The sequence below is a fragment of the Ovis canadensis genome, chromosome 26 (assembly GCF_042477335.2).
Source record: "Ovis canadensis isolate MfBH-ARS-UI-01 breed Bighorn chromosome 26, ARS-UI_OviCan_v2, whole genome shotgun sequence".
Lineage (NCBI taxonomy): Eukaryota > Metazoa > Chordata > Mammalia > Artiodactyla > Bovidae > Ovis > Ovis canadensis.
The window spans coordinates 53,257,220-53,269,903 of NC_091270.1; the positions used below are offsets into that span (position 1 = coordinate 53,257,220).

Sequence of the window (12,684 nt, forward strand, 5' to 3'; positions counted from 1 at the left end):
TTGTTTAGACAAGCTCATGTTTCAAAGAATCAGTTGGTGTAAGGAAAATAGTGGGAACCCCCATAATGAATTGATAGAGCTTCCTTTTTTTAATCTGTTAATCCTTGCTACTCTAGTTGGAAATCATCCATCTTATGAATAATTCAATTATTTTGAGAATTTAGAATCTGCAAATCTAATAAGCACATCACTTTCCTGCTTGTAAGTTTTCAGAGTATTGCAGTAGGCAGTCATTCCAACTACTTTTAAAAGCAGTTCTTACTCTGGCAAGGATTACTTTTATATTTTGTTGTGACAGTCTTCTGATTCTTCTCCTTTTTGGAAACGTTTCTTACATCCCAAACATATGGTGTCTTTTCTTTCTCTTAGAGCTGTGATATTCCATCATTTTTTGAGGGATTTGACATTTTTATAAATAGTTTCACAGTTTATATGATATTACAGATTCTTTGCTTATTATGCCTGATAGATTTGGCATTTTCCAGGTATGAGTCAGTCTTGAGAGTCAAAATTGTTATGACAGCTTTATGTACTCCACCTTTCTTCCTGTGACTTTAATTTTTAAACCTGCTGAGGGAGACTCAGCAAACAGTGTGCACAGTAGGGTGATTTATTAGAGCGTAATTGAATATAAACAGAAGGAGACATTTGCACCTCAGCTCTCAGGAGCATGGATAATGAGTACTTTATTTAAAAAGAATACTTAGAAAAAGTGGGAAAAGAGAAGGGAAAGGAATAAGAACAGTGGAAAATAGGTGGCAATCATGCAGAGCCCAGGTGAGAGCACCTGGAATTACCCCTCCATCCTCGGCCTCCTCTGTATCTTAGCGTCTTAGTCAGGAGAGCCTACTCCCGACACTAATTTCTTGTCAGGGAATCAGCACCTGCTACATCTATAACACTCTGCCGTGTCTTTCACAGGCCTTCCTACAGCTTTTGCCCTTTTCTCCTTAAAAACAGAACAACTAGTTGTCATTCGTACTATAGCACTTGTACGTCCAGATGACTGGTTACCTCCCAAGTGCCTGTTATTTACGGCTGTGTTGGTTTATCAGATTGCAACACCAATAACTTACCTGTAGGTCATAGCCATCTGTGGGTTTTATGACCTGCCACAGTAATAATAATAATAGCAGCTAGCATTTATTAAGCCACTGTTTGTTCCAAACACTGTGCTGAGTGTTTTAAACATGTGGTCTTACTTACTAGAGCTTTGCAGATGGAGGAATTTGGACTGAGACCCGGGCCACCTGACTGCAAAGCCTCTAGTCAGCCAGTTTATCTTCTGCCCTATTTGTAAAACATTTTCTTTCACATCTTCCCCCTCACTGGATGCTTTTCCTCTTAGGTGGATTATCATGTGTTGTCTTGCTGAGTTTAATAAGTACTTACATTACCTGGTCTCTCCCTTAACCTCCTAGTAGTTGACAGCCCTGGACTAGAACCGCGCAAGCAGAGTTTCAGTCCCGCTGAGTCTTATAGCTGTGTGACCGTAAATCCAATTTGCTCACACCATACCTCACCTTAGAAGGAGAGCCCAGCCTCCAAAGTCCTTTCCAGTTGGTTTTTCCAGTAAGCTGGCATTTGTTAAAATCCGTGATACCTCCTGACCTTCCTGCTGACCTCTGACTATTAGGAGAAGCACAAAGGATCCGGAGTAGAGCCACATCAGAATCTCTCACCCACGAGGTCGGCATTATAATCCTCACTTCTTTTGCGGTGAACTTTTTCATGTGTATTTACATACATGTTATAGCTTCGTACATGTGTGTGCATGCTTGATCCGTACTTTAACCAGTATTTTAGACTATGTGTTACGACATTTACAGTGGCCTCCACTGGTAGTAATATTTGTTGACTAAATAAATTTCAAAAATCGCTAGGATGGGAAGTTGAAATAGTCTCAGAGTTTGATATATTTTCCATATTGCTTCCTGAGAAGATTAAAGTTACAGTCAGTAATGTACTTATGTCCCTCTGTTCCCTTATTGAATATGAATTTTCAGATAATTCTTTCACTGAGTGTAAAAGCAGATTCCTTTGTGTGAAAAACATCAGTTATAACTATGGGTTTCTTATATCTTTACTGTGATTCTCAGTAAATTATAGCACCTGGAGGTTTATAATAAGAATTTCTTGTTGAGTGTAAAAAGTTTCATGCTGAAATTCTTGGCCGTTTGGATTCTAAATAGTCATTGCCCTGTTTCGTCCTTAATTGGGGGGCATCTGTCTTTTCCTAAAGTGTTTATTACTAGACCCGCCAGCCCTGTAGGAGCATCCTGGACTTGTCCTCCTCCCCTTTTTACCGTGTTCATTGCTGATCACTTCCCCCTCCTCAGTTCTTCTCAGCTTCAGGAGTAGCCCTGGCTCGTTCCTTCTGAGTCCCTGGTTCCTCTCCAGGGTGAGCCGTCCCTTCCGCCCTCTGCTTGGTGATCTGCCAGGGGCCTTTCTGGTCTCTCGTGCACTGGGCTGCACTTTCTGCGGCCACTGTCGTTCATGCTCATGGCTCCAGTCATCGCCAGACGGCCCTCGGGTCTGTAGGGTCCACTGCGCCCTCCTGCTGGGCGCCAGTTGCACGGGTCCAGCCATTGTAACAGGCATTTCCCGTCGCTCCATTTTCAACAAATAGCGAGCAGGTTTCTTTGTGCTGCGGCTCAGCCTGTTCCTCCTGTGTTCCCTTTCGTGGTGAATGGCTCTTGGTCACTGAGAGTAAAATCCTCGCTTGTTTTTTCCTCCTTCTGTTCGTTTGTTTTCTGCACATCTCCTCCTCGGACCCCTTTTGTTTCAGGGGAGCATGGTCATCACCGTGGTGGCCTCCGCCCGGGCTTCCTGCTTTCCTGCTGCTTTCCTGCTGCTCTCCGCCTTCCAAAATGATCTCTTCAACTAGCACAACACCGTCGTCTTTCTGAAATACTGTCGGCTCCTTCAGCATCACCCGAGACCCACTAGTCCCCCGACCCTTGCAGCCTAATGATCTATAGAGAATTTGTGGAGACAGTGCTCCAGAGTCAGCATTTTTAGAGGCTGGCTGGGCTATTCCCTTGCAACCAAATTTTAGGCCCAATTATAGGAAATGGCAGCCCACTCCAATATTCTTGCTTGGGAAATCCCATGGACAGGGGAGCCTGGCGGGCTACAGTCCATGGGATAGCAAAGAGTCGGACACAGCTGAGCGACTGAGCGTAGGATAAATGAAAACACACTTGAATTTCACACAGGGTGGCCCATCCTCTCCTCTGGTTTCCTCTGCAACCTTCCTTCCCCTCACAACGCCGTCATAACGTAGAATTCAGCCATATTATTCCCGAACTCATCGTGCCTGCTCCCTTTCTGTGTGCTGTGGACGTGCTGAAGTCTCGGTCTCGGATCCCCTTTCCACCATTCACCACACAAGCATTTTATTTCTTGTTCTGGTCTCAGCTCAGGTGAGGCCTGACTCCTCCACGCTATTAGGTGTGGTCCTCGCTTCTTTGAGCAGTTCTCACTCCTCCCTGTACTTCTGTCTGCTGTGTCGAAGTATTTATCTCATATATCATTTGTTTACAGCTTGCCTCCCCAGGTGCAGTTTTTTTGTTTTTGTTTTTTGGCTGCACCCGGAGACTTGCCCAACCTTAGTTCCCTGACCAGGGACTGAACCCAGGTCCCTGGGAGTGAAAGTGCTGAATCCTAACCCCTGGACCACCAGGGACATCCCACGAGGGTCTTTTAGCACTACACTGAGCACTCATTTGAATAAATGCATATTGAAGTGAATTTCAAATGAATATATGTGCACAGGTATACCAGCTCAACACAATGTGTCTGTCAAAAACACTGCATTGGATGTCATCGTCAAAATTTCAAGCTACACAAAAAATAATGAGAAAAGTGAATTGCTCCGACTGTAATGTGAGACTTTGTTTTGCTCATTATATGAAAACCTAAGGGAAAAGGTATAAGTTCAGTCAGAACTTGGAAAATTAATGTACGTTTGATTTCTAGGCTGGTGAATCAAAGACTCCTAGAAGTACAGTCACAAGTGGAAGAACTGCAAAAGTCTTTACAAGATCAAGGCTCAAAGGCAGAAGATGTAAGTCTTACTTATACAGTGATGGTCCAATAGTTTCATAATGTTTAGAAAAGCTGTGACTTTCTTTTTTTATGGTCTCTATCAACGTAATTGTGATAATATTGGTTATAGAAAAGAAACTGTTTTCCTTTTACTAACGTTGCTTATAAAAAGACCAGACAGTGCTTTTTGTCTCAGATTCACCCTGCTGGGAATTAGAAGTTCATCTGTAGTTTTTAGCTAAGGAATTGGGCTTCTGTGTTCCACGAATGCTCAACTCAGTTTTCAGAGTATTGATTTTCCTTCTGGTCAAAAAAAAAAAAGTGCTGACACAATCTTAGCATGTTTAAGTAGCACTGTTTGATGTAAATTTGGTTTTACGAAAATAATGCCCTTCCTAGAATCCTACCCTCTCCAGGTTTATGAGTCCCTCTTTCTGTCCCTGCCCTTGGCCATACACACGCTCAGATAGAAGCTCACTGACCTTTTTTCCCTTTGCCCGTCTGTCACACCCCTGCCTGCTTGCCTAGGATACAGCACGAATGTGGAGGCAGAAACAGCTCCTCCTCCACCTCCTCCTGCTCCCCGGCCATCAGGGTCTGATGAAGGAGTGCAGCAGTCATGTTTTGCAAATCTGTACATTTAATGAGCTGTGTACAATAGAGCTACACTTGCAGAGTGCTCAAAACTAACGTGAAGAGGGGATAAAAACTGAATGTTCATGACCAATCTTTGCTTCCGTCAATTGGTGATTTTTTTCCCATTGCCAGCGTAATCTGCTGGCTTTTGAGTATAAACCTGTTTGGTTGTTCTCATTGTTGGAGTCACTCTAGGCGCTCCGCATCAAAACTGTAGACCCATCCAGTTCCATCCAGCCTTAGTAACGCAAGAGAGTGCGAAGGCAAAACAGTACTGCTCAAGGCCTAAGAGTGTGAGATCCGAAAGCTCATCTGCGACCTGATCCCTTGGGTTCCTTAATCACCGTCTGGGTTACGCTGGCCACGTGCCCTCTGAGGTCACAGGTTGCAGCTTATCCTCTAACGTGTTGTCCTTCTTAGCTCCCCACGTGGATTCCCAGTTGCCCAGATTCTCACCAGCATTTAAACTACCTCATTTCCTCATTAAAATGGAACTGGTTTACTTTTTACACATGCCTTTATCCAGAAGGCTAAGTGCCAAGCAGAGCCGCCATTCGGGTGTGAGAATATTAGTAAACCTCGCCAAGAGGGTCTTAGAGGTGAGCCAAAGTGACGTTCCGCACCACTAGGTCCCTTAAACTGAGGTAAATGTAGTCTTGGTTTTGGTCTCGGAAACTTTGAGGAGACTTCCTGTTGATCTGCACAGAGGAGAAGAATGTGTGGGTCATCGGAAGCAAACATGGTAAAACATCAGTATCTGTTCAGCCTCAGAGCAATCACCGCTATACTTGTTTCTCTAATATTAAAACATACAGAAAGAGACAAAAAATAATTTCACATGGCCTGATTAAATACCGCTGTGGGAATGAACTCTAATTAAATATGCTGCGTGTCACTACTTCAAGAGACGATATTTCAGAAATGAGTTGCCAACCCTAAAAGTACTGTTAGCATAAATTAGTTTATTTGACTGTTGAGGTGCTAATGAGATGTTTTGCTGTAAATTCCTGAAATTCCTCTCAGAGCTCTGTACTCTATAAAGACTCAGATAGAAGCTTTCCTCACCCTGAGGATAGGCTGGCTGCTCACGACGTGGAGGAAGATGTGGTCCCCGCCGTGCGGTTCTTCCCCAGCAGATGTTTCATGCATTTGCCTCTGTCTCTCAGCCTACAGTGTTGCCTCAACAAACGTGCAATACACAGAACCACCTGCCGAGTGAGATGGGTCCTCTCTGAAGACCAACACAATTTCCCCCCATTTCTGTTATCAAAAGCACAGGCGTGTGACCTTAAGGCAGAGTAGCATGGTTTGCACATTTTTATTATTATTTTTATGTCATTTATTTTTAGCGTGAAAGCAGAAAAGCATTGGTTCTATCCAGGCATATGGATAATTTGAGCTAGCCACAGTGTGTAAAACTCCAGAGAACAAGACAGGATGAGATCATAGAAGAAAGGAAAATGTACATTTTTTGAACAAAATGCATGTCTTTTACTTCTGTTCATGAATTACTAAGTCGTTCCTCCTGTCGGCTGCTGTGTATGCTTCATACTAATGTGTCCTCTCTGTCTCTTGGCACGGTCTCTGCTCAAGGCTATTGTAAGTATGGCTTCCTATTCATTTCTATATATTGAGCAGTGTTTTGATTTATGTATTATCTGCCATCATAGTTGACGATGTTGGAGTTTTAAGTTACGGGGCTTCTATGCAAAATGAAGATAACCAATATTACCTACAGGCTTATGTCCTTCACAGTTAAGATACTTGAAGGATATCAAAAACCTAACAAGTCAGACTGAAAGGAACTGGGCTCCTTTCTCTCCCCACTGCACTCCCACCCCAGTGTCATAACTAGTTTGTCTTTATAAAGTGTTCTGATGCGAGCTTGCTGCCACAGTCTGGCCCCCTCCTGCCACGCTGTGAGAGTACCAGTCTTCAGCTGGGGGGGGCTTGGGGCTCAGGACGCAGGGGCATGAAGGCCATGCATAGACGCTGGGGTCTGCAGGCCTGGGCCCTGGTGCAGGCTTGGCCTCTGGAAACGCCCGGGCGTCCCCCAAGCCTCACCTTCCTCAGCCCTGAGAGGGGTTGGTGGCACCCACTGTGGTGAGGTTAACACCCACTGTGGTGAGTCAATGCCCGCGACAAGCTTCAGTGCCTTGCCCGGCCTGGTAACCGCTCATTAAATCATCATCTTACTTCCTGCATACTGTCTCAGAATAAACATTGACAATGAATTTTGCTTAGAGCCTAATCAAAACATAAATGCAAAATGAAAACTAAGATGTTTTTTAAAAATGCCTTCATTTCACCCTTGGCACTGGATAAGGGACAGCAGTAATCAAAAGCCTGCAGGATTGTCGTCATTCTCTCCGCCTGGGGGACGCAGTGGTGGAGAACGCTGTGGCCCATTCACCTGGCTGCAGTTGACACACTCAGCAGAGCAGGGCATTTGAATATTCCAGGGCTGGCTCAGAATGGGCTGGAGTAAGCAAGTACAGCAATCATTATTGAGTTGGGGCTGAAACTGGAAGGGCCCGGTGTGAAGGGTGTGTCCCCCCATGTGGCTCTGCGCTAATTGGACAGTCTGTTTTCTAAGTCCGTATTATTTGAATTCGGCCGAATTAATTCTGTAACCATGTATCTCAACATACGCTTCATAAAATTCATTCATAATGTGTACCCCGCTAGTGCTGGGTTTGATCATGAAACCTGGCGGTCCTGTATGGAATGCCATTATTCGTTGCTTATTTTGCGTACGTTCTGATCTCCTGAATCTCAGGAGACTTTTTTTTTTAATACCCAGTCAAAGCTGCATTCCCCAGCATGTTAAATGCTGTGGCTAACTTTTCTTTCATTTTCCCATTCCGTCATATAAATTACTTGCAGCCTGTGCATATCAGAAATCTCTGATTAAGTCACTGTTTGCATAAGTTGATCCCATGACACAGAAAACAATTTAGCAGATAAAAAGTATCTTGTGTGTGTGTTTGTCACTCAGTTGTGTCTGACTTCGTAACCCTGGGCTGTAGCCTACCAGGATCCTCTGTCCGTGGGATTTTCCCAGGCGAGAATACTGGAGTGCATTGCCGTTTACAGGAGATCTTCCCGACCCAGGGATCAAACCTGTGTCTCCTGCTTTGCAGGCAGATTCTGTATGGTCTGAGCCACCAGGGAATCCCAAAAGTCTTAGGGAAAATCTGTTGCTATTCTTAGACTTTACCTGCCTGTTGTGTCCAGGAATATTAGGTCTGTACCTGAAGGACTTTTTTATTCATTTCCCTGGCTATAAATAGAGAATTCAGATATGCAGTTTTGGGGTTTTTTATACTGATTGCTATCACTTATGAGCTGTTGTCTCCCTTATCAGAGAGAAACAAACTTGGGTACATCATGTATTTTCAGACTTTGACCAGAGAACTTACTGAGGGCTTGCTCAGAGTTACTTGCTACCCTGAACAAGTACTCTTCATTAAAAAAAAAAGGTAATGTATTCGTTAAAACGCCAAATAATAAACTATTTTCTATTTTCCATTTTCAGTCAGTCCTTCTGAAGAAGAAGCTTGAAGAGCATCTGTGAGTATAAAAGCTGTTGCGGCCCATTGTCGGGTTGTCCAGAGAAGCAGAAGTGTTTTGTGTTGGTGGTTACAGAGCATCTAGGTGGGGGCCTGGGTGGCCCTCAAGGTAGAGACAATCATGAGACATGTTAATAGAGACTGGTTTTCACAGAAGACAGTTTTTCCACGAACAGGGGAGATGGCTTCGGGATGATTCAAGCACGTGACATTTATTAACGCCCCTGCTGATCTGACGGGAGGCGGGGCTCAGGTGTGGATGCAACCAGCAGGGAGCGGCCGTAAATACAGATGAAGCTTCCTCGCTGGCTGCTCACCTCCTGCTATGCCACCTGGTTCCTAACCGGCCACGGACTGGTGCCAGCCTGTGGCCCCGGGGTTGGGGGTCTCCTGGTCTGAAGGGTCATCTGCACCCAAGGTCCTTGAATCAAACCAGTTGCTGCATTAGGACTGTGTAACTCAGTCGGTAAAGAATCTGCCTGCAGTGCAGGAGACTTGGGTTCAATCCCTGGGTTGGGAAGATCCCCTGGAGAAGGAAATGGCAACTCACTCCAATATCCTTGCCTGGAAAATCTCATGGACAGAAGAGCCTGGTGGGCTGCAGTCCATGGGGTCGCAAAGAGTCGGGCACGACTGAGCGACTAACACTCTCATGTGAGCTTCCAGAGTTTTCTGTCTTCACAGTAGTATTTATGGTCCCAGGTAGGACTGTGTGACCCTCCAGATCAGGAGGCAGAAGTGTTTCCTATAAGAACAGAGAGCAGTTGCTTTAGGTTCTGCAGACCATGCTCTGAGCCACAGCCACTTAGCTGTGGTTCGAAGGCAGCGGTGGATAGTATATAAACCAGTGCTCTGACTGTGTCCCCAAAGCTTTCTACCCTGAAACCGGCCACAGGCTGAATTTGGCCCCCCAGACTGCACTCTGCCAGCTCTGGAGCCTGTGGCCAGCTGAAACTTTCTTTTTATATAAATGTTTTAAAGTATCATTAAGCTTGTCACAGTAGCAGCTTTTCAAACACTTGCTTGCATTGCAAGCATACCCAAACACGACTTTTTAATCTAGAAGATTCCATTTTAAAATACAGCATTTGTTTTCTCATGAAGAAGTGTTTGTCCCTCTTTATCGGAGGTTGACAATGTTAGGCGTGTTTTGTGATTTCTCTCACACCTAGTATCAACTTGAGTCCTTCTCTCTGTCGTACCCTGGCCGAACTCTGTCCTTACAGACGTTGAGTGTGGGTGCCCATGGGTTGCCAGCCTGGTGGAGTGTTCCATTGGTGGGCTGTGGTGAACCAGACACCCTGGGTGCCACAGAGCTCGTGTGCTTGTCCTGCGGGGATTGGAAAGCATTCTCCGGGCTGGCAGTTTGCTGCATGCTGTCCGCTTCCTTCTTCAATGTGGGGAAAGCGAGTGCTCCGAGCCACTGACACTTGGTAGCAAGTCTAGCCCTGGGCAGTTCTTAAACTTCTAGAACAGCACCTGTCGCCTCCCAGCCACTGGGAGGTTACCTGCAGGGAGAATTTTATGCTGAAGTCTGTCCTTTTGTCATTTCCCACCCCTTTGTTGCAGAAAATAGAACACCTGTTGTTTCATAAAACTACTGTCTGACCATGGTTCTGTATTCAGTCATTTACATGGTGAAAGTCTTCATCAAAAACACCCTATTAGTGAAGGGGAGGCCTGTATTTAGTTCCCCATGGCTCCCGTGACAAATTAACACAAGCACAAGCTGCAAGGGGAAAAACAACAGTCTTGACAGTAGTATTTACAGTCCCAGACTCTGCGACCCTCTGGATCAGGAATCAGAAACGTTTTCTATAAGGAACAGAAAGCAATGGCTTTAGGTTTTACAAACCATAGTCTGTGTCACAGCCACTGAGTTCTGATTTGAGAGCAACTGTAGACAGTGTGTAAACCAAGGCTCTGTGTCCTAACGGCTTTCTACACAGAAACGGGCCATGAGCTGAACTCGGCCCCCCGGGCTGAAGGTTTATCTGAAAGGATGGCTGCTATCTCAGACTCTGGGATTTTTGTCTCTATGTTTTAGTTGTTTAGAAAATACAAATATGCTTATGTTGGTTAAGTCTTTGCATCTTTGTTTCATAGCCTTTGTGTGCTATATGCTACTGTACCCTAAGAGTAAAGAACTTACATCTTTCAAGTGGAGAAAGTACAGTAGTAGGTGACAGAGTTACATATTTTGTCACAGAGAGAAGCTGCATGAAGCCAACAACGAGCTGCAGAAGAAGAGGGCCATCATCGAAGATCTTGAGCCAAGATTTAACAACAGCTGTGAGTTTTTCCTGATTATCAGTTTTCAGTTGGTTCGCCATGCATTACCCTCGTGATAATAAGTTTATGTAAAATTTTGGTTCTTTTAGAAATAGGCCCTGTTATATTTTCTAGCAATTAAGGAATGAGCCCTGTGCACAGAAAGAGAGTGTGTGTGTGTGTGTGTGTGTGTGTGTGTGTGTGTGGTCATCTATACATTAGTGCTTGGATTTCTGATTCCATCGCGATTTTCCCTTAACTGTGAATGCTAATGTGTATTTTATGAAATAATTTTCATAGCGCAGTTGCAGTATGTCAGCCAGACTTTTTTTGCTTTTGTCGATATTTGCACATGTAGGTAACTTGACTTTATCAGTTCTTTTGTGTGGAGGTGGGAGCAATACAGACTTTTACTTTTTTCATGTTGTGAAATATAAATAACATAAAAATGACCATTTTGACCATTTTTAAGTATACAGTTAAGTGACATATAAGTACATTTTCAGTGTCATACAGCCACTGTCTATCTCTCAAACTTGTTCATCTGCCTAAACTGAAACTCCCTACTAATTAAACACCCACTCCACGCCTCCTCTCTTCCCAGCCCCTGGTCTCCTCCATTCTGCTTTCAGTCCCTTGCACTTGACTCTTGTATACAACTCGTATAAGTGGAGTCATACAATATTTGTCCTTTTTTTTCTGGCTTATTTCACTTCACATAATGGCTTTCATTTTCACTTGGTATAATGCCTCCATGCTGTAGCATGTATCAGGATTGAAGCTGAATAATATTCAACTATTTGTATACATAGACCACATTTTGTTATCCCTTTAGCCTTCAATGAATGCTTTTTATAATTTGTGTACTTCCATAGTGTAGTTTTTATTTCTAAGAAAAGCTTTCTGTTAAAAGAAAAAAGATTGTGAATTTTTAAAAATAAAATTACATATAAGAATAGACCAAACAGTCTCTCAAAGCTGTTAAACTATTTACTGTTTTGTCAGTTGAAGTATTTTTAAAGTTGTTATGGTCTACTATCTCATCAATAGCCTTAAAAATTGAAGAATTACAAGAAGCTTTACGAAAGAAAGAGGAGGAGATGAAGCAAATGGAAGAACGGTACAAGAAGTACCTGGAGAAAGCCAAAAGCGTAAGTGTGAGTCGGCAGGTCTCACTGCTTTCCCATCGTGGTTCAGTGACGTCTCGTGATACGCACCTGAACCATGACCTCTCAGACCACGAGGAGACCGGACCAAAAGCGCCCAAGCAGGAGGCAGTGACCGAAACGTGCCCCAGCCCCGGGCTACTTCCGATTATCAAGAGGAAAGCACCTTTCCACGTAGGAGAGGAGGGACAGTCCTCACCTCGCCTAATAGTTCACGTTAGCTGCGTGAGCAACCCCCCTGGTGGTCCAGCCGTTAGGACTCCACACTTCCAAGGCCGGGGGGCGTGGGTTCCTTCCCTGGTCAGGGAACTAAGATCCCACATGCTGCACTGTGCGGCCAAAACAAAAAGATGAGTTGCACGCCCTAGGAGGACCAGCCTCTGCCTCCCGAAGAGCCTCAGCTATGGTCAGCCTGAATCTAAACTGGCTTTTGGGCCTAGCTGGCAGTTCCCAGGGAGAATGAGGTTATTGGAACCAGTTAAATAAATTACCTTTAGAAAGTCATCAGATAAATCCAGATTTGGGGATGAAAATCCATGTTATGAAAAGTAGAAATAGCCACTAGAGTGGAGGGGGAGCCTAAGAAGTCTGTGTTAAAGGAAGTGCGGTTTCACTGTTCTGCTCTTTCCAGTGTTCTGTAGACTTGATCATTTCTCTGCAGGCTTGACTGGTTTTGATAGTAAAACTGTTGGGCAAAAAAGACCCTTCCCAGAAGCCCGCAGGTGCCCCTGCTAGACTTGTGTCCCCCGCCCAAGTACAAACCCCAGCCTCTGGCAGAGGAGACGGTCACAGTGACTGGCATGTGGACATCGAGCCCCGTTCCCTTCTCACACACCTGGTCAGAGGCAGAGGCCCCTGAATCAAGTCAGAGGACCAGAAAGGGGAAGACTGCCATCAGTCGTGTCTACTGTACTGTGGTTGATGAATTTTAAGCCAGAATTACTTCTTGTAATGGACTCTTACTCTTAATTTTAAATTTTTCTATAATT

At 44.5% G+C, this 12,684-nt stretch overlaps 1 protein-coding gene across 4 annotated transcripts in view; it reads left to right on the forward strand.

The window, feature by feature from the left end:
* Positions 1 to 12,684, forward strand: part of HOOK3 (hook microtubule tethering protein 3) — an 84,897-nt gene that overhangs the window by 63,442 nt on the left and 8,771 nt on the right. For all 4 annotated transcript variants that reach the window (XM_069572721.1, XM_070289506.1, XM_069572722.1 and 1 more), the window contains 4 exons: positions 3,982 to 4,069; positions 8,225 to 8,259; positions 10,468 to 10,550; positions 11,580 to 11,680. In XM_069572721.1, coding sequence (XP_069428822.1) covers positions 3,982 to 4,069; positions 8,225 to 8,259; positions 10,468 to 10,550; positions 11,580 to 11,680 — 307 coding nt within the window. The remainder of the gene's footprint in view (positions 1 to 3,981; positions 4,070 to 8,224; positions 8,260 to 10,467; positions 10,551 to 11,579; positions 11,681 to 12,684) is intronic.